The 22056-nt window shown below is 46.2% G+C and overlaps 1 protein-coding gene across 1 annotated transcript in view; it reads right to left on the bottom strand.

Moving 5' to 3' along the window:
* T265_14129 (hypothetical protein) overlaps positions 1-21789 on the bottom strand; it is a gene marked incomplete at both ends in the record, with an annotated part of 50951 nt that extends 29162 nt beyond the window's left edge. Inside the window, 6 exons of the mRNA XM_009172147.1 lie at positions 959-1396; positions 5006-5697; positions 21236-21392; positions 21429-21535; positions 21567-21655; positions 21698-21789. Coding sequence (XP_009170411.1) covers positions 959-1396; positions 5006-5697; positions 21236-21392; positions 21429-21535; positions 21567-21655; positions 21698-21789 — 1575 coding nt within the window. The remainder of the gene's footprint in view (positions 1-958; positions 1397-5005; positions 5698-21235; positions 21393-21428; positions 21536-21566; positions 21656-21697) is intronic.
* Between the last annotated feature and the right edge of the window lie 267 nt (positions 21790-22056).

The following is a 22056-nucleotide window of genomic DNA, read 5'->3' as shown; positions in this document are numbered from 1 at the left end:
GATACTGTGATCCTGTACTGTAGCAAAATCGGTGGAATGTGAGCGTCCCTGATAAACGCAAAATGCAGAAATAACCCCATTTCAAAAAGGTTAAGATGGTTGTCTGATGCGACAGCGAGTAAAACAAGGATGGTGGCCGGTGCACCCAAGTGCGTTCGCCTGCAGAACAACCAAATAATCAAGGAAAAGTAAACAAGCTGAGTGATGCCAGATAAATAGACAGTGTAGGAATCTGTGACTGATGCTGCAACCTTGGAATATAAATTCGGGTCCGTAACCACTTCATACAGGAGTAATTATATTCACTGTAACGAAAAATATCCCTAAACCAATGTTCATACTCAATTATGAAAGCCAGACACTGTCCAAGTAATAACCCTTAGATTGTACCCAGAAGCTCTCATATCCGTGAAACTCAGCGCAGCTTCTACAGGGTGTTACTTTGCACCCTATTTTGCTCCATCGAGTGACAGTCTTAGTAAGTTGGGTCGTGCTGGGTGAAACGAAACGACAAAAAAGTGGAAGAACCTAGTAGCTCCTTGAGTACACCGGACCATCACGAGTCTAAGTTACGACACCGCCACACATAGTCGTGCCTCCAGGGTGGAGTGTGAACTTGCTGCGGAGGAGCAAGCTGTTGCGAATGGCTTAAATAAGAGAAACCGCCGACAATTCAGATGCCGGGTGACTGACATGGTATTTCTGCTGCTCTACTGCAACAAACTTGGGCATTTTAGCCGCCCGCATTCTTGAAGATACCGGTATCCTTGAGTGCTAAGTGGCTTAACAACTTTCCAGCCCATACTGAAAATATGATATCCCAGAAGTCTTCGGGACGAAATATGGAGTCCAGTGACGATGGTGATAAACTCAAAACCGAAGTGATCCGGACTCTGAGATGCCGAAGTCTCATGTAAAACAATGGACCATGTACCAGTAATACAAACGCACTACTCACAATAGACTTTGTCTTCTCTGGACGAGTAGCCACCGGAGGAGGAGTAAGAGTGTAGTTGGCGTCAGACGACAGTTCATGCGTTGCAAGAGCAGGAGGAGCAGGCCCAGCTCGCATTGGAACTGATCCGGCTAAGGATTCACGGCGTGGAGTCGGAACAGGCGTAGCGGAGCCAGCAGGTGAAGGGGAAGACTGTCCAGAGGAGTACTGAATATGGGCTGAAGTTTCTGGAGGGAGAACGCCATCAACAAATCGTCTGGGTAAGCCAGGCGAGAGTGGGACGTGTCCTGTCACGTTTGAATGCCACTGGGATTTGTGCATAAAATAGGGCAGTTTGTCACGTTGGGGTTGGTTATCACTGAGTGGTTTGACAATGGCGCTCCCTTGCGTCGTGTGATAAACAGTCGAAGAGGGTGTCGTGGTCGGAGCTGTCAGAATAATCTGTGGGTTTGGGAAAGTTGGGCACGTTGACCGAACAGTTGTACGATTACCATATAACAAAACTGAAAGATGCAATAGCTCTGCACCGCAATCCAAATATAGAGGCATCGAAGTGTGAGTAATGTTCAGAAGAAACTAGACTAATTTGATTATGCATCAAACTAAAAACCGTACAACACACGGATGGGCATAGATGGTACGATGTCTTTGTGATTTGAGGACGGACTCCCATCCGCTGACTTGGATTCCATCAGTTGAGCATGGAAGAGGGTCATATGACATAAGAACAGAGCCGAAGAGTTTTCAGCAACCTTGTGAGTAGTTTCGTTCATGAAAGCAGAGTTAGATATTCACTGGTCACTATTCAGAATGAAACGAATGATATGGCGTTTCAACCCACCTCATCATTCAAACAGCGGAACAAGGTCACGTTAATAGAGCACGATACGTCGGCTTGTGAGTGCGAGGACCGCGAAACACGTATCCGTTCGCACTTGGGAATAACCTTCCTTAGACTCACATCGGATTGTCGGGTTCCCGGGGGTTCAGTTACACACGAAAAGAATCAAATGGCTAGTGTTTAATCATCCTCCGCGAGGGTTCTCAAAAGCGCTTAACAAACGATCAATTCAACAGTGTTGATGACTCCGTACAGCTGTAGCACCCTTTCGGTGCCTAACTGCCCAGTGGCGTAAGTCGGGTTCAAACCACGGAACTTCCGGTCAGTAAATATACGCTCTAACCACTTGGGCCATCTCGCCCCACACGCAACACAGCGCAAACGGCGTGTGGTAACACTTGTTCCGTCCGTCACCATGGTCTACTACAACGGGGTATTCTTTTAAATACATAGGGAACAGCAAATTTGTGGGACGCCAAGCTGGTGGATGACGAGTAGCGCTTCTGAAACTAACTGGTAGACGGCAGTGTAGTGAAAACGCAGAAATCAATAGGTGCCATCAAATTCCAGTCATTTATAAGGCAAAGGATTCATCAAGTCTTTTAAGAAGCAATGAAGCAAGACTGATGTAGTAGTAGAGCGGAGGACAAAACGGCACTGTGGTTTCGGACACATACATATACCAATGAATATATTTAATACTCCTTGAAGTTAGCGGCTAACAGTACCCTGCGTCTCGAACCCATACCATGCAGCATCCTGGTTCCAGATTGGCCAAGTTGATCGTTGTAGAAAACAGCTTTTTGGCCTGGTGTTGAAGAAATGTCTAGTGAAGCTGGGTTCTATAGCCACAGACTTTGTAGTACCGGGCAAACCATTCTACGCGTTCACTGTGCCCATCGGAAAAGTTAGCAAGAATTACAGGCGTTGCATATGGGTGGCTCCGAGATACTGAGGAGGGGGCATCGCTGTTGGTCGGAAAAAACACGACGGCAGTAAACACAGTAACAGGGAGTAGAACACTCATCGGGCAATAGGGTGTTGAGTAATGCGCACATGTCTGAACTGTCCCGCGATAATATGAATGATTACAATGGGAGTCGTAAGGCGCGTATACTACCTGATACGTCGGATTGATTTCGTTAATATACTAGCTACGCAAGCTTTCACGCCGAACCAGCCACACGAAGCATGTAGACTCTTCCACTTCCTCTGAACCCACTTCAGAGAAGACCCACGGAGGATGACAAGCAAATGTAAACAGACAGTTGACACTGGGTACCTTTAGTGTGATAGGCTGAATGACTGAGTAGTTCAGCAAATCACAAATGTAAGAACACAAAACCAGAGGTGAAGTCCGGTTTGACAGCCTTGAATTGTGCATGCTGGTACGGTGGTTTGGGTCACTTAGGTATGCGGTAACTGACAGTGTAGAAGGAAGGGAAGTCGTGAACATGAAAACCGAAGAAAATGAGCAATCAGTTTTTATGCACTCAGTTCCCTTCATGAAGTTCACAAGAACAAGAAGTAGCATAACAGAAGTCAGCTACCTCGCGCATCTTATCAGTTGTTTACATACACTCAGGTTCAAGGATATGATAGGATAACGGACAGATAATTTGACAGACAAACATGCAGGCCAGTGAAAACATTCCGATTGCATAAAAGCACTAGAGCTAGAGACGTGATTCGCTGCCAGCTTAACCAGTTAAAGGCAAGACTAGCCGCAAATTCCAGGTGTTTACACCAGTTGGGCATGCAGCAGCGAATCGCCGCAGATTCAGCGAGACATAATAGGCGGTTGTTGTTCCGGCAGCTTGTGACTTTGAATGACTGTCTTGATTCTTTGTATTCGTTGCAATCCAGCTAATGGCGGGCGATTGCGCTGGATGGAAGCTTCGTTGTATTAAGTGCTAACTTTATTGGGATGAATTGGGAGGTCCTTGTAAATAGCCGTCCCTCATTGCTTCTCACGTACTTGCTACCAAAAATGCTATCGTGAACTAAACAAATAATAATAATCGTTCGGTTGTGGTACACTTTCGGTGCATAGCTACCGTGCAACTCAAAGGAAGCGGAACGACTACGATACTGTCGATTTGCCAACCCATAGGCAGGAACAACTGAAATGCCGGGATTTGGTTAGAGCCACGGAAATCCCGACTGATAGTTGTGCTCCCTAATGGCTGAGATATCCCAAGCTCCAAAGCCCAGTGGCTCCGCTTCAAAACTGTAAAGCAACATTGTATACACGGTTGTGTTATAACTCATATCTTTTACAGATAAGCTAATGCCCAGTTGACTCCAGAGATGCTCACGCTAGAGTAAACCCAATGAAATCGGGCAATTTTGACATACACTCCATCAAAAATACTAATGTCCAATGTGATGCAATTACCCAGATAAGTGGGGTTGTCTACTACCTCAAGTGGTTCTGATGCGTTGATCGGCTTCAGCAGTGTAGTGCAATAGCGTTTCGCACTTTTAGGGTGTGAAGCACCTGCCGAATCACATAATCTAGTAGGTTTTGTTTACGAATGTAATTAGAACCCTATCGTCCGCATAACCAAGGTTTCTAAGGTTGTCTCCAGTGAGAATGAAATCTGTGCAGTTTCCGCACCGAAGAAGCCTGGAAAGTCCCTTGCTTGAGAGCCTCACTGTTGTAGCATTACTAGGTAGAGACAGAAAACGGATTTCGAGTGTTGAGTCATAGATTTAAGGTTTTGGTGAATCTAGCCAGTCTGAGTGCACACAGCCGTCGGTTCAGGATCAATGAGAACGCCTCTGGTTTTCATACGCAATACCCGCATCACCGACATTACAAAGCACCGCTTCGGGGTCATCAGACAATCAGCGAGTGAGAAGACAGGAAGGTGAGCTGTCCCGGATCGTGTAGAGTGTATTAGGGTGTTGTGTCCGGAAACACAGCGCACCTATATTTTCAAAATGCAAAAGGTATGAACAAACTATGTGTGTTGCTCTTTTTGACCGATGTTGCTGAGCCTAACAGACTCCTCGATGTCGGTAGCGCACGGCTAGTAATATTGTTCTTGGTTCTATAAGTAGACGCTGGATGTATGACTCTGGAAGCAAATGGGGTTGTACTAACAAAGATGGTAATTTCAACATAAAATTATAGAAGAAAGGCACCAAATGTTGTACTAAGCGGATGAGAAAAGTGCATGAATTTCATCGGAACTGAAACTCACTGATTCCGAGGTAGGCGCCGTTGATGTGTATGGATATCCAACTGAGTGCGCTGGAGGAATTTGACGTAGGGTGTACGCAGGCGGTGTATGCGCTGCCATGGACTGGAACGAGGTTGGCTGGTACGACGAACTGGATCCACTGTACGTTGGTAAAACGTTACATTCGGTTGGGGCCGCGGAGGCGGTAACACGCTGTGTTACACCCCCATGGAAGTGGTTCCCAGTGGAATGGCCATTAACAAGCACACTGTTTGGTCCAGTTCGCTGAGTTGTAGCCAACATTGTATTGTTCAGTTCCATACCACCAGTGAGACTGCCAGTACTGCAGTTACTGCCAGAGCTACTGTGGCTGCCTGAGGTTACTGTCATGCTATTAGGACCAGGAGCGGAACTGCGGCCATTTGCAGGGACGCTGGTCACAGGAAGTGGAAAACCAGCACCCCCATGACCACTACTGCTGCTGCGACTTGCCGCACCACCACTACCGCTTCCACTTCGACTTCCCACGCCCTCGCTGCTACCCCTCCCACTGCTCAGACTACTGCTACGAACACCAACTGTGCACGGACCGGGAACTCGCGAATAAAATGAAGATCCCTCATTTTCTGGAGTGCTTGCTTTAAAATGATGATCAGCGTAGTTGTGGGCGATACTTGTGTCACCGAACGGTGAATTATCAGTCACCGGCAGCGCTGCAACAGAATGATCGAGAAGTTTTGAAAGTAAAAGTAGGCGTCGTGAAAACTATACAGAGATGCAAGACATCAATCCAAAGACAATTTTGCAGGCTATTGAACGATAATGTCAAACCGATAAATCGATAATGACCAAACCTTCAGACAGAAAACGTGTTCAAAACCTCGATACACGTGCAAACAAATCGAACGCTGGATAAGTGAGATAAATTTCAAATAACTGGATGAAGCCATGTTGAAAGATCACAGCGTCACGTTTGAACAAAAGGATAACGTTGATGCTAAGTTAAGGAGATACCGTAAACAGACCCGACCTATCCAAAGAACCAAACAAAAGAGAATCGAGACTTTTCCACACAGACCATCAGCGCACTAGCCAACTTTTTATCATCAAGCGAGGTCTCATGACGTATAGGTGACCTGATGGGTATCATCATCATTGGCAGGTAAGAATACAGGTGTTTGACAGCCATGTCAATTTATTTGAATGAGGCCTTATAACAGGACCTAGGGCTAGCCTACTACAACTACCCGAGGTGCATACACCTCCAACACCTAGCCACTGATGAATACACCCAATTGTCTGCAATGAAATCCACACATCAATCGAGCAGTCGTGTACCCCATCATTTACAAAAACCGAGAACTAAATAGTTCCAAGGGTCCGTGAGCTGGCGCCTTAACTACTGAGCTAACTCTAGCTTTTCCGAGGTGCATAAGAAGCGACAATTACTTATGCAGCACGAACTCTGGTCTGGCCAGTTATTCACCTTTCAGGTGGGCGAGATGGCTCAAGTAGTCAGAGCGCGAATTCACTGACCGGAAGGTCCGTGGTTCGAACCTGACCACTACCCCTCGACTTCCCCTGTCTAGGCTTGGGCAACGTGGCAGTATCCCAGCACTCGTGCCTCCCTCGGGTAGCATGGCAGCTAGGCACCGAAAGGGTGTTACAGCTGGACGGAGTCACAGTTACCCCGAATGTTTCAGCCTCGTTCACAGTCATTAGATATTCCATGTAATCACTAAGTTCGGAAACTCAGGATGCAGTAACTGTCAGGGTATTTGCACTGACCAAGTAGTGATTCAATGTGATACGTAAGTCAATCAATGGAAGGTCGTGCTGGCAAAATCTAGATTCTACTCTTGGTCGTCCTTCCAGTAGGCCCTCAGGAATAAATTTAAGCGACGTAAGGTAGCTTCGTGCGCCGTGCCAAACACTTCGATGGAGGCAAATCTGTTCAACCATCAGAAAAATGAAACAGGCTCTGGCTATTAGTTGTTTGCCGAAACGTATATGACAACTCCAGAACAGATAATGACTAACTGGCAAGAATTGATGAATAAATTCACAACGTCCCACACTGGTCGTCCTCAGAGTACTCCATTGTGTTAAAAAGATCATTTACGGTATGGTGTTAAACACGAATTCCCTAACACACCACAGTTAGCGTGATAGTCAATTGTCATACTCGACAATAAGAGGGTTGATGTTCACCTCTAATTCACCATCCAAATGATGAATTTCAAACTGGGTAAACCTAGCCATAATGGTCCAAACTTGAATATTTTTCTACGTCAAAAATATTGGCATAATTGGGTTGCATTATTAATGAAATTGCTTAGTTATCAGTCTGAGCATGAAATTCCTAGCTTCGGCCATAGCATGCTAGATTGGAATGTGCTGGCTATCAATTTCTATAGGGCCGATTATACTGGTTTGATATCAAGCAGCTTCGACTGGTAATCAGCAGCGTAATTACATCTTCTGAGTAAGATTCCAGTAGATGCCCACAGATGTCTGAAATTCGCATATTGTTGGTGAACACCATAACGTTAACAAGCCAGTGGAATCGTCATTTCGCTGTCTTCAGTCATTCAGGGCTTTCCTGATGAGTTTGTACTCAGGTGATTTCTGGAGCGGTTTAACCGATCGTCTCGAAATGATGAATGGATGTACACTTTTGTCACAACAAAGCACAACAATAGAATCCTTTTTGAATGCACATCACGTTCGTATGTTCAGTGTAAAAGAATATAGCTTAATTTCGTCGCAGTCAGCTATATACAAAACATCTGAGAATGCCGCAGTAATGTGCGCTTTCTGGCTATTGAATACCTTCCTTTATTTTGGATTTGAGAAGACAAATGTTACTGGCATCAAGATAGAGTTAAAAACCCACGGGTGGTTTGCAACAGCGATCTGGGAAGCACATGATCAATAGATATCGAATGAAGAAAGACTTCAAGAATCCTGTGGTTAGGTTATTTTCCAGTGAAAAGTGCAACCCATTGGCTCCTTACAATTAAGGACTTTACACAGGTCCAGCGATTTCTTTCGAGTGAGATGAACAATCTCTTTTAAGTTGAAGAGGTCGTTCATTCCTCGTAGCACCACTACTTGAGCTATAGCACCTTTTTGGTGCCCAGCTGCCATGCCAACCGAAGGAGGCACAAGGGCTGGGATAATGCCAGGTTACCCAAGCCTAGACAGAGGAAGTCGAGGGGCAGAGATCGGATTCGAACCACAGACCTTTTCGTCAGTAAATTCATGCCCTAACCAACTGAGCCACCTCTCCCCCATTTATTTGAGAATCTCCACTTGTACCATATTTCCTACGGTTTTTCGACAGACGAATATCCTATTAGCTCCAGACCATTTCTTGATATCTTGACACATTTGGACCGAGTATTGACAAGACGATCCTGCTAAAATTCCGTCACAATACGTGTACCTGTACAAGTGCAAGTGCTAGACTGCAGCACTATCGCACAAACTGACTCCAAAAAAAGCCGATCAAATCTTCGGTTGCGGTATCTTTCCCGCGCGTACCTATCGGGCTGAGAAACCGCCATGTTACCTGAACCAAGACAGGATCAGTCGAAAAATCATGGTTGGGTTTGAGCCACAGACTCCACTCGGGTCCTAGCTTCCACTTCAAGTATTAACTAATCTCAGCCGCCAACAGAATCTTGCGGAGCAAATGCTAATAGGGTAGATACAAAATGGTAGCTGGCACACGTATTGGGTTTAATCTAATATTGCCGTCAGGGGAACGTTAGTCCCGGTTATACAATTTTAAAACGTATTTTTTGAGTCAACAAGTGAAGACACGAAAAAGGCTAACACGGTGTGGTCTACTTTCTTGTTCAGCTATTGTTAATGTTCTACCCTGCTAATACAAAAAACGTCGCGGAAATGTGTGCTGAGACCAGCCGGAAAACCAGTTAACTCCGTGGAAGTCAGCTTATGAGATCCTACTGGCATAAAGGCGACAAAAATAAATGCGAACGTGGGAGCTATATGTGTGTGTATGTGAGTAAGCTCGTCGGTATCCGCACTTTCGGTGAGGCGTAGAATAAGCAAGGAAACGATGCAGAACAAAATATGTGTGATCACACACTTCAAGCCAAGATGGATTTCAGTCAGTAGACTGGTGTGCTAGCGATACCACCATTACGAGTGCACGTTGCACAAGGGTAAATCGATAATAAGCTGCTTGGTAAATGCGACTTGCGAATGTGCGCACATGTGATCGAGCGACTGTAATTGTGCACTGACCCTGGATCGATAACGAATGTCCTGGTTCCAATTCAAGTGATCGAGACGGTTAACTACTTGTACCAGGAATTCAAGTAAATGATTGAACCCTGTACTATGTCTGTGAGTATTCTCGTGACCGCTCAAAATTGCTCCCAATTGACGCCTCCGAGAACACAGAAACATCAGCATGATAGACAGGGATACGGTGACTCCTTTCTATCGTTTTTTTGTACACCTCGTTCTGCTCTACTTGTCAAGCAAACCGAGGGCTGGTAGTGCCTCGTTAGGTCTGAACTGCCGCATGCTGAGCAGCCAGCTAGGCAGTCATGGGCTAAGGTGGTCAATGCAAATGAATCAATCCAAGATGCTCTGAATGGGCCTCTGTATTGATATTCAGAGGTGGTCCACAGCCTCTCGGGAATGACGCCAGACAGTTTGAATAAAGCCTGATGATTCATAAGACTTTGTCAAGGTGCACATCCACGTCTCTTGTCATCATTTCCACTGCAGTTACGCGGAGTTACCGTTGAGCATACACAAGCTCATGGGTGTGTGAAGTCCCTGTGCGGATGATGCTGCCGCAAGCTTGTATCTCCAGCTGGAAAAAACGGAGATGTATGGTGTGTGGAGTCGAAGGACGATGATCTGAATGGTCGATAGCGGGAGGGGTATGAGGATTATACTGGAGAAGCTTGTAGTTGCCCTCAGACAAAGGTGCCATCAAAAGAAATACCGATATAACAGGAATGTACTTTTCTACATGAAACTACTTGCAAGGTTGCTGGGGACTCTTCGACATCCCAATATCCGTTTTATCCTTCTTGAAGCTCATCAGGTAGTCCCCGAGACTCCAACAACCTTATGCTCTGCTTCAACACCAGTCTATAAGCCACTGCTGAAATGTATCTGCATATTGAGTTGGTGTTAGCAGGAGACTCAACTGAATATCCCTTTTATGATATTCTGCAAATCCCATGATCGAGACGTCGCTTGGAGAGTGCTGAACACCAGTTGTCAGGATAAGGCGCCTTGTCACGCTCCCTACTGACTAAATGTTACGCGTCTCACCGTAACTCATGCAATGATGCTAAGAACTGTGTTGCAAGAGGCCAGGTAAATTTATAATGTCCAATTCATGAGATTGAATGCAGATTATTGATCTTTCACTGACCAGCTTTTATAACGGCTTGTCAACCGAGACAAACAGTACTGGGTGATGATGTCTATGCCTTCCTATAAACTTGGATTCCGACATTCACCAGTGTTTCCATCTTTTTACGAAATCCTCACCATTTGCCGTTTACTAAGTGATTGTTTCTTGTGCTAACAGCTGGTTACAGGCTACACAACAGATGAAAATGCCTTATGCATTGCTTGTTAATGGTGAGGACGTCTATGCTTCGTAGGCGATTGCGCTCATGTAGTTATATCATTACCTACGTGATCCGGACATTCCATCAGTGCTTTAATGACTCAAATGCCTGTTCGAGAGCCGCCAAGAGACAAACCATCTGCCGAAGCGATTGACCTTGCCACTTATTGTTTTCGTGTTCCAATATCAGGTCAGTGACTGATCGTTCTTAGAAGGCTACCATTCAGTAAATGGATAAAAAGGAGGAAGCAGACAGCACCCTGGTGTGTAAGATACGTGACCTAACCAGTATGAGCCACAAAGCCAGCTCGTCCATCGAAGGTGAGATGGGTTCCCGAAAACCACCCGTTTGAAAGACCTCGGCAGTCATGATCCAATATCCTCACCAGGTAAAACTAAGGATGGATCGGTGGTCACACACCGAAAGGCTCCATTTGTCTCCTGTGGCCTGACAGCAGGACCAAACGCATTGCACAACTGTGAACTCTGTACTTGGAAACAAACTGACACAAGAACTCCACAGAATGCCATCTAATCCTTCTTGTATCGGTCTACTCCGGTAAAACAACTGTCTATGTGAGTGAATTTTTCGGTCAATCATGACATCTGGATTTGGTCTTATTCAATCTTACGGTACAGATTTATCCTGCGCACGCGCGAAGTATACACCAAATTACGCGGCACAATTAGTTGGGTTATTCGCAATAGTCGCAGATGGACGATCCGGAGGTGTAACATATGTCGACAATATAACAAAGTCCAGTCAAAGCATGACACATCTAAATTCCACTTCAGACACTTGAAACTGTCACGACGTGATAGTTTGTGCACCTGTGTAATCCATTCGGCTACACATAGAAATGTCTATCTGACAACTGCAGAGTTGGTGTTGGATCCTGACCGAATGCTGCCACCTGAAGTGATCCGGTTTGGTTACTGCTCGGGTTGTACTGGCTAGAACTTTGGTCCACGAGGTTCAGCTATGCCATGGGAGACAACGGGAAGAGCACCGATCGAATAATTGTAATACGATGCAGTCTGAAGGTAAAAAACATAAGTATCCTCTGTGATATAAGCGCCAAAGTAGTAATATGTTTTCCATGGGTACTCAACAAACACAACTTCATGGACTCAGCGACTGTGTCCACCGTACGCACCACCTCTCGAGGGGCGGATTAGAAAGGGTTGACCATAAAACCCGTACACTCCAATCGCCAAAAGGTTGACCGTAGCGAATGGCAAATCATCCTAAACATACCCTATGCGGTCCCGAACGCCCCTGCTGTGGGCAGTAGCACAAGCAGTAAGGCATCTATGCCCAAATATTTGGGTTCTTTGGATAGGCCTTTCGAGTCGGATTTCTGAGTTACCTCCGCCGGCCAGAGGCATCCAAGGAGACTCTCCTGTTCGTTGCCTTTAGTGTTATGTTTTTTAATGAGAAGCTAGGGGGCCGGGTCACTAAACAAAATCCCCATCCTCCGACTTCTTTGTGCATTAGAGTCTCGAGTCAATGGTTCAAGGGGTACCCCAACTAAGCCCTCTTCCTCGACTCCGGCAGCTGGGAAGTATCGTTTACTCTGACGGTTTGTTCGCTTCCAAATCCCTCATACCCTAAGAGCAGACATCCCCAGGTTATTCGACTGATAGCCCTATCCAGGCCGCTGCCCACTGACATATACTCATCATCAGCAGAAGGAGCAGCTGTAAGAACCGCGTACTTCTCGCACAGTGGCTATAGCTGCAACAGTTTCATTCACCGATGATTTGGGTAGGTGGGGGAGGTAGCTGTGCACTGGAGACCGGAGCTGACATGATTGATCCGTAAACACAGGGTTGTCAGCAGACTTTTAAGTGAGGCGATTGGGAAGGGAGCTGTGCACTGAAGGCAATAGCTAGGATGCACGAGCGCCATTTAGGGCTCGACGGGCCATGTCTAATTGTCTTTGATCATTGATGTGTCCCGTCTCGGAGTACCCATCCAGCGAGAGGGTAATGACCAGAGCAACTGCGTTCGCTGGTAATGGCTTTCATACTTCGATGCCAAGTGTGATTGATCTCCTCTGGCTCGTTCCCATCCTTCGCGTGGTTGCGTGAAAAAAAACCTTCGAGAAAGTCGGCCAAATGGCAAACGGAGCACATGGCCAAGCAAGCGCAACCTATGAACTGTGATAAGTTCATCCACCGTTGGTGGGTTATTTTTGCTGAAAACCAATCGAAGTACTTCAGAATTGCTGACCCGGTGTTCCCACCAGCCTCGGGCAATGCTTCGAATACATCGATGGTCAAACACTGAAGCTGTGGCTCGTGCCGTACATGGTATGGGAGTCCTGAGGGTAGTCGCCAGAGTCGGCAAACAGGTCAGCAGTCACTAGATCAATTAAAAAGCCCGAGGGTTGGACGAGCTGTAACGGAATGTATTCCAGTGAACAGACATTTTTCAGCATTCGGTTTCTTAGCCCAATCCGGCTGAACGCTACTCGAAAACAACACTGATGCTTGTTTTCAGTGATGATTTGTTCTGACAAAGTTGAACACCGAAGCTGCGCAGGGAGATTCGTCGGGACTGCTTCATCAAGGGAGAGACACTGATACGGTCATCCGGATGAGATTAATGCTGCAGGCGGCCGTCTGGGCCGTGTGGATCCACATCCAAGTGGTTGATTCAGAGTCGATGCTGGCGACAAAGGCAACGGAGAGCAACTCCTCTAGCTGCGCGCTGACCACCAACTATTCCTAGCCGACAAGAATTTTCGATACGAAAAGGGGAAAGATTGTACAGAGAAGAGACCTACTGCTAACCTACCGAAAGCATTCTGAGGTACATACACCTCGAAACACTTAATCAGAAAATCACACTAACCCCCCCCCCCAAAAAAAAAAAAAAGGAAATGACGAAGCCTCAGGAAACAACGACAGTTCTTGCGGATTGTTGACGCTCAAGAAATAGAAGACGCTTCTATAACTGGAAAAAGCTAAGCTTTTTTCCTCCTAACTCGACTGGCAAATGTCAACGAAATGATAATTTGAACTGTTTGGCTGACCTCGTGCACCACATCCTCCGGAGACACTACATTACCTGAATGGAAAGTGGACTTCAAATGCGCATCAACAAAATATATACATCTCTTCCTAACAATCCAATAATTCCGGACAGGTTGTATCCAATTCCACGCAAAAAGGTCTAGAGGCGCAGGGAAACTAAAAAACTGCTTGGTAACTGTAGTGAAGAAAGGGTACCTACAGAATGAGGCACCCTAACAAGTATATCCAAGTTGTCAACCCTTTTATCCCTCACAGATTGGCGGAGAGATGAATCCGTAAAAATTCCAATGAGTTCACTCCTGCAAGAGGGTGGCTAGCTAATATGTTTGTTCTCTAGCAGAACTTGCGGTGGTCATTGTGTCTTCAGTAATCAATAGTGGTCAACTTTCCTGTTTGGAGAATTACCCTGTTAATCAACGGACACTATGACAGTGGCTGTGGAGCAAAGGCATCCCCACGAATTATTGACCTGCCCTAAAGTGCTGAGGACACATGAAGCTCACTACATTCGATGTCAGACGGGACTGCCTTCCGTACCTTTCCCTCCTTAACTCTGTCATCGTTAAGAGTCGGTGTACGGCGATTCTTGGGGGTAAGGAACTCACAGTGTGTGACAGTTGCAGAGGAAATTGCTTGACCCTCGTTGTAAAAACTCTGTGTCTCTTATTTTGCGTCCTTTTACGAAGTTGGATGAAGAGGGGACCCGAGAACAGAAAACGGAATTCCGGTCGGGAGGCGGTTTTGTGGACTACATCTTCATACACTGTCAAATGTTGCAGCATAGGTATGTGTGTAGGCGCCCTTTGTGTTCCTTGACTTCAAGTGTGTTCGATTCTGCAAGTCGTTTCGTTCTTTTCAAAATGCTTGCGCAACAAAGTATACCCAAGTTCTCGAATATCATGCACTGTTTGTATTAACATATTTGTGGGTGCGTGAGTGCACGGAGAGTTCCCCAGAAGCGTTCTCACAAAATGGTGTAATAATAATAATAATAATAAATAAACAATCGCTCAGCTGTAACATCCTTTCGGTGCCTAGGTGCCATGGGGAAGGGCAAGATGGCTCAGAGGTTAGAGTGCGACTTTTCGGACCGGAAGGTCCGTGGTTCGAACCTGACCGCTACCCCTCGACTTCCCCTGTCTAGGCTTGGGCAACCTGGCAGTATACCAGCCCTCATGCTTCCTTCTGGTGGGGTGGCAGTTAGGCACCGAAAGGGTACTATGGCTGAACGATTCTTTTTTGACTATCATGCAACTAGAAGGAATTACGAGGTCCCGGATACTGTCAGGTTCCCCAAGTATAGACGAGAGCAGTGAAGATGTCAGGGTTAAATTCAAACCATGGGGCTTCCGCGCAACGAGTTCGCGCTTAATCATCGAGCAATCTCGCCATTTTTTGTCTAATTCTGTCAATGAAGCAATTAGGTGACCTTTCCAACCGAGAACCTTGTCGACCTGGAATATGCATATGATGAAAGGACATACAGAGGTAATCCTATCCTTCGAAATGTGCTTCCCACCCACAAAGTGGAAAGCCATGCTGCGGGGCGTATAGTCTTTGAACATACCTCTAAGAATCAAGGAGTGACACTGGAAGTTAACAATACACATCTCGCCATTTTTTGTCTAATTCTGTCAATGAAGCAATTAGGTGACCTTTCCAACCGAGAACCTTGTCGACCTGGAATATGCATATGATGAAAGGACATACAGAGGTAATCCTATCCTTCGAAATGTGCTTCCCACCCACAAAGTGGAAAGCCATGCTGCGGGGCGTATAGTCTTTGAACATACCTCTAAGAATCAAGGAGTGACACTGGAAGTTGTGGAACAATACACACTGCTCGGAAGATGCATTAGCTCTGACGATAGTGTGAAAGACCAGGCCAATGCACGAATTTCAAAGGCCAGAATTGACTTTGCCAATTTACATTACTTTGGTATCAAAAATACATTGCGGGGTCTCATACGACGCATGTGTCAGATTACAGTGCGGTCCATATTACTATATGGATCAGAAACCTGGCCGCTGCGCGCTGAGGACGTCAAAATACTTTCAGTGTTTGACCATCGATGTCTTCGGAGCATTGCCCGAATCTGGTGGGAACACCGGATCAGCAATGCTGAAGTACGTCGAATGGTATTCGGGAGAAATAACTCACCCTCGATAGATGAACTGATCACACTGCACAGGTTGCGCTGGCTTGGCCACGTGCTGCGTATGCCAGTCGACCGACTTCCTCGAAGGGCTCTTTTCGCCCAACCATGTGAAGGGTGGAAGAGAGCCAGAGGCGTTCAAACAATGACTTGGCAGCGAAGTATGAAAGCCATTACCAGCAAACTCAGCTGAGCTGGTCACTGCCGTCTTCCTGGATGGGGACCCCAAGACGGGCCACATCAATGGCTAGAGACATTATCAAACATGGCCCAGTCGCGCCCTCAATGGCGCTCGTGCATCCAAGCTATTGCCTTCAATGCATAGCTCCTTTTCCAACCCCTTCACCACTTGACAGCCCACTAACAGTGCTGAATTTATGCACCAATTTAGCAGCTCGCGCGTGCAATGCGCAGCTATCTACCCCCCCCCCAAATCATCGGTGAACGAAACTGCGGCAGCTACAACCACTGTACGACGAGTACGCGGTTCCTACAGCTGACAATGATGATGTGGATGTTGTAGTAAAACTTCTGTCCAACAAAATAAACCCTTATCAAAGAACCTACTACACCTTGCAGCTTTCAGCGCCCGTAATTCGTACGCGATAAGTCAACAGGCACCTCCTGCCCAAACAGTTTTCTTTTTCAGTCATGCACCTCAAAAAGCTCAGGGAAGAACAAGATATCTCGCACTTTAATTTTTGAGAGTCTGGCGATTTTGTTGCAACTACTTGTCGCACCCGTGGTATGGGAGTCAAGTTTGAACCCAGGGTTGAATGCGATTTACTAGAAAGGACCCCAGTAAACAGCTGCCTTTGAGATGCTGGGTTGACTGAGTCCATTAAGATCAACGCATTTCGACACATCACCGTCATTACCGTCGACAGCACATCAGTGTTCAGCACTGATGCTTTGCTGCCGTACAATTGTACGCACCATTTTGACACGCTAAAGCATACGCCCCAACGGACGGCAGATCTGATTCGACAGCCTTGAAGGGATGTCAGGGTTGTTTGTGTCAGCAATTACCGTGATCCTGGCATGTCATATGAATTTCCAGAAGCCCATCCTGGCGGTCGAATCGGGGATGACGTTCGCCACATCCGTAACGGAAAGCTACTTTTTCAGTTGTGCTCAGGACATCATTTGTTTCTAGCCATAACAAATATTTAGCACAACCCCTCACAAGGCATTACATAGAGACTATCGGCTGCAAACCAGCCTTGGCATCAGCTAGACCATGTGGCAGTCATCTGCCGGTGGAGACTTTCAATACGATATTTTTGTTTAGCCTGGAATAATAGGCTTGAACCTGACCACTGCGTGGAGTGGTCATGTCTATCAGTTCGCTTCCATTCATAAATGGGAGGGTGGATGCAAGGCCATTCAGTTCACCGCCAGCAAAGCCTCCCTATAGCCCAATATTGAACGGAATTGGCTGGAGTCTTCCGAACTTAAAGGGTATGCTTCAATAGAAGACCGGATCTCGTCAGGACCAGGATCTAACAAATATTAAGAAAACAATATCAGCGATAAAGATTCTGGTAGCGCACGCAGATCCTTCAAGTGCCGGCGAATTGACAGAAAGTGTTGTTGAAGAGCGAAGCCTGGGAAACAGTCGCACCTTATTCTAGCCAGTCAAAGGACTTGGTTCGATGAGAAGTGTTAGAGAAACAGTGCCGGAAAAAAGTAGGATCTCAATTCATTCACACAAACGTCTTCCCGAATGATGGGCTGAACACCTTGAAGAACAGCTCAACTGGCCTCCACCCATCCAACCTCTTCAGGGACCATATAATCCTGAATGAGATGTCGGAAACACTTCTCCATCAACAACGGAAATCCAGCGGGTGATGATATTGAATCAGCATAAGGGACCAACTGACTCAGAGAGTCGCATCCTGCAATCTTCAGGAAAGGCAAATCTCCCTGGAGCTAGCCCGGGATGAATAAAGAATACAAATAGAATAAAAAGCATCAACGGTGATTCATATTTTCAAAGAGGTTACAAGGATATCGCGCGCTGAAAACCAAGGCATCAGTCTAGTTGTCACAGCCCTCAAGGTGCTCTCTGGTATTATCCTACGTAGATGGATCCACCCTTGGAAAACATTCGCGTCCTGACCCGGGTCGCACCAACCATACCTTCAGTTTCGATAAGTGCCACTGCTTCTCACAACCGACCGTGGTAGCGTCTCCGAACACTGAAAATCGACCGCGGATAGTACTGCATCCGTCCCAACACTAGCTACCCATAAATCATCATCGATAGCACATCAGTGTTCAACACCGATGCTTCACTACCGTACAGCTATCATAAAACAAAAGCATCAACGGTGATTCATATTTTCAAAGAGGTTACAAGGATATCGCGCGCTGAAAACCAAGGCATCAGTCTAGTTGTCACAGCCCTCAAGGTGCTCTCTGGTATTATCCTACGTAGATGGATCCACCCTTGGAAAACATTCGCGTCCTGACCCGGGTCGCACCAACCATACCTTCAGTTTCGATAAGTGCCACTGCTTCTCACAACCGACCGTGGTAGCGTCTCCGAACACTGAAAATCGACCGCGGATAGTACTGCATCCGTCCCAACACTAGCTACTCATAAATCATCATCGATAGCACGACATCAGTGTTCAACACCAATGCTTCACTACCGTACAGCTACTCATAAAACAGCCAATAATTCAAGTGCAATTGTATTTTCCACTCGATCAGCTGCCTATTTTTAAAAACCTGTGAGATGCGATCCATCCGACACCTTACCGGTTTCAATCCGAAGCTTTCTCGGATCGGAACGACGAATACTGAGCGACGGTTAAAAGTGACACGGTTGTACGAAAGTTAGGCATCAGTGTTTACAATCGTTCATCACTGACAGTATTCCTGACAGTAGTTTCAGTGTATGTAACAAAGGTGCATGACTTCGGTCACGGGAAAATGAAAGAGCAAGAGATATAGCCAAGCACTGGAGATTGTGGTATAAGCATGCAATTCGTATTGAACCAATTCAGATAGTTGAAGAAAGGCGGAGTGAGTAGCTACGCATTGAAAGCGATAGACTCTAAGCACGAATGCCACTGACTGCATGGTTGAGTCATGTCTACCAGAGTCGAGCATTGTTGAGTTTGGTCCCGGGGTCTCCATCCGGGGAGGTGACCGTTTTCAATCGTCATTTTGTCGTTGACAGTAAAAATTCAGTAATACACACTGCTTCGTAACTACCAGTTTTCAACCGACTAAGTTTACTGGTTAGTGCTACAATATTTTGTCCTTGGGTCACAAACTATCCATTTCCCGATCGCTTTCTCTCAGAACAGAATGGAGCGAAAAGGATACTACGATGGAGACACTCCCGCGACACGCGAAGCACACGTCCTAACTTGTGTAACCTATAGAGAAAACATTTGGCCGCCAGACACCACCATAGTTGCAAACGACTTGGAGGATCAAAATCAGCCTTCAGGTCACTAAAAAACGATCTTCATTGGTCTTTCGAAAGTAGCACTGTTCGAGAACCTGTGCCAAAATAAATATACGGTCCATTCGTTTTCAACCAGAACGAAACCCAACTTGGTTCCCACGAATGTCTCTACCGACAGTTAACCGATCTTTGAAATATAAGGCGTGACCAACTTGAATGTCACGGCTACCAGGCTGATGCCGCGGTTTTTCGCATGGCCTTCTTTTGTCCTTTTCCTATGGATTATGGTCGAAGGACTCCATTCTATCAGACTTCTGTTTTCGTTGCAAATCTTCCGTAACAGGGTCGTCAGACTGCTCGCCGGGACTTTACCACCTTTGAAAAACGCGGGGTTGTATAACATCGAGACCAGGTGCCTTGTGGCGCTGGAAAAATGATGGTTCACGCCGGACTACTGTTGTGGACCGCGAGCTGGTCTCGACGTTCCATTCAGGGTCGTTGGATCCTTCTAGCGTTCATCACATCACTAAAGACAATTTACGATTAGCTTCACTGAGGCCTGTCTTCTTGTGGCTGGTTTACCGAATCAGGACGTGACTGTTGCCGGTAGCGAAACCCTTCTTTATCTTCTGAGACTTCGCAGCCTGCCAATGTTTTCCGTCACACTTTTGATGCGTCAATGTTCGGTATTAGATAGATTTGTGTGCGTCATCGTAGTCGCTATTTCCTGGTATGGTTTCTATATCCTCGATATCTGCAGGTATCAACGACATCTGTCGATTTGGTCCAATCTGTCCTAAAAACTAGGAATATAGCTTTCTGCATCCTCCCACTTTCATCCTCCAAACAATATTCATAATCAACGCAACTGAAGGCTCCCAGTACCTCATATTATCAACTACCAAAACTTGTCCAAAAAACTGTTCTGCACCCACATGCCTAACCCTGGGGGTGCGAACCGAAAACAGAGCCTGCACAAGATCAGAGTTAAGTTGCGTTGAAATCCTTAAGTGAGGCTCTTCATGGGCAACTGACAGCCACATGTCCCAACAGAGCGCATGGCTTTGTTTGGTAGCCCCCTGGTAACTCGATGTGACCACTTGGGCTGAAGGTTCGTGCTGTTCAGAATAAAGTTAGGGCCGCTGCAATATCCGCACGCTGTGCACAGACCTGTAATCTACCACCAAACGGAGCTTCCAGGCTAAATCATCCAGATTGAGCGTTCATATCACCCACCAGAATGACAAAGTCCATTCCTCTTGCTGACTGACAGCTCTCGATGAAACCCATCTTTCTCAGCTTCAGAAATGCAGTCTGTAAGGGCGTATGGGGGCACGACTACTAAAGCCGTTTACCGCATTAGCCTTTATTGTACCAGACAACCGAAGGCGACTGTTTACCGTGATTCAGTGTATCAAAGCGATTTCAGAAGTGAGGCTATCCGACACCCGCACCATAGATACCAGAGGATAATCAGCTACCCTGAGTGCAATATCCGAGCCCGTCCTGCGTGTCCTGATGTGCACGACTGAATTTTTGTCCTATGGATGCTTAACAGACGAAATACATCGACAGAAAGGGAAAGCACGGCTTCTGAGTGTCCATTTTGACAGACAGCATGAAAACCGAAAGCTAAAACGTGGATGTGGGCTTTTGAGCAGGAGAGTTTTTTTTTTACTTTTGCTTTGCTTGGCGACAGTTTAGGCATGAAGAAATCGTTGGGGCATTGACAAATGGACTGACCGCAGTGAAACAGTCTAACAGCGAATAGATATGAGAGACGATGGGCGAAGAGCTCTCTAGTGAAAATGACGACCCTGTCTTATCCAGACAGCTCTTACTTCGGGAGTGGGGGGCTGGATTCAAAGCGTGGCTGAATCCGTCGGTTACGTTTGCATACTTCGATAAAGGAGGTCCATTAAGAAATAGCTACACAAACCAGGAAGATACTGGCCTGGTTTGCTAATGAAAAGAGCGATAATCAGAAAATAACTCACCCGATTGTTCATAAGGGACAAACATGAACTTTTCTTGTGGATGTTCTGATTTTGACAGAATATTCAATACACTCAGACAGAGACGAGGATTCCGTTGTTGTTCAAATTGAGTGATCCCAGCCTCGCCGAAAATCCGGACCCACTCTTCAGGCATTCCCTATATTTGTTACATTAGATGTTACGGCAAACTTACTTCTAATTCCCCGGTGTTTGGATCTATCGTAATGTGTATCTTGTGGAGAACGCTCATTGGGGCGGAAATGTTGGGCATTGTATTAGGTTTCGTTTTGAGATTTTTGTCTGAGATATAAAGGCTAACGGAGGCACTTACTTTTTGACTTTTTTCTATCCTTTTTTCCATCTTCTGTGGGGATCGGAGGTAATGGCTTATTCAACTTGTGAGCAAATTGTTCATGTGGCCTAAAGTTAAAAAATCCGTCATAAATCACACCTGGAACGTACTGAAGAGCCGAAGTGCTATGCGTCCGAAGAGGTGGAGGCGGTGTTTCCGTTTCTTCTGCAGCGTTTTTGTAGACACTGACAGGAGCGAGTCGCTGGAAGAAAAGTGTGTACATATTTTGTGTGGTGTCATTTCACACATGGAACCAGACATCACCGAAGAAAATGCAGAAGAAGAATACGCAGAAACGTTTAATCTTCTAACCTCCATTTGACTTCTGTTGTAATGCGGGGGGGAAGAACCCCGAGAACCATATGGGAAGCAGCTCATGACACTAGCGACCACCGGAGTCCGGAGGTAACGTCATTTTTCGAGTGACGCGCGCCTATTTGTACTTACGGTACTCACAGAACGATCATAC

Source organism: Opisthorchis viverrini, assembly GCF_000715545.1.
Source record: "Opisthorchis viverrini unplaced genomic scaffold opera_v5_145, whole genome shotgun sequence".
NCBI lineage: Eukaryota > Metazoa > Platyhelminthes > Trematoda > Opisthorchiida > Opisthorchiidae > Opisthorchis > Opisthorchis viverrini.
The sequence above is the reverse complement of the archived record's forward strand: the minus strand, read 5'-3'. Positions and strand labels throughout refer to the sequence as shown.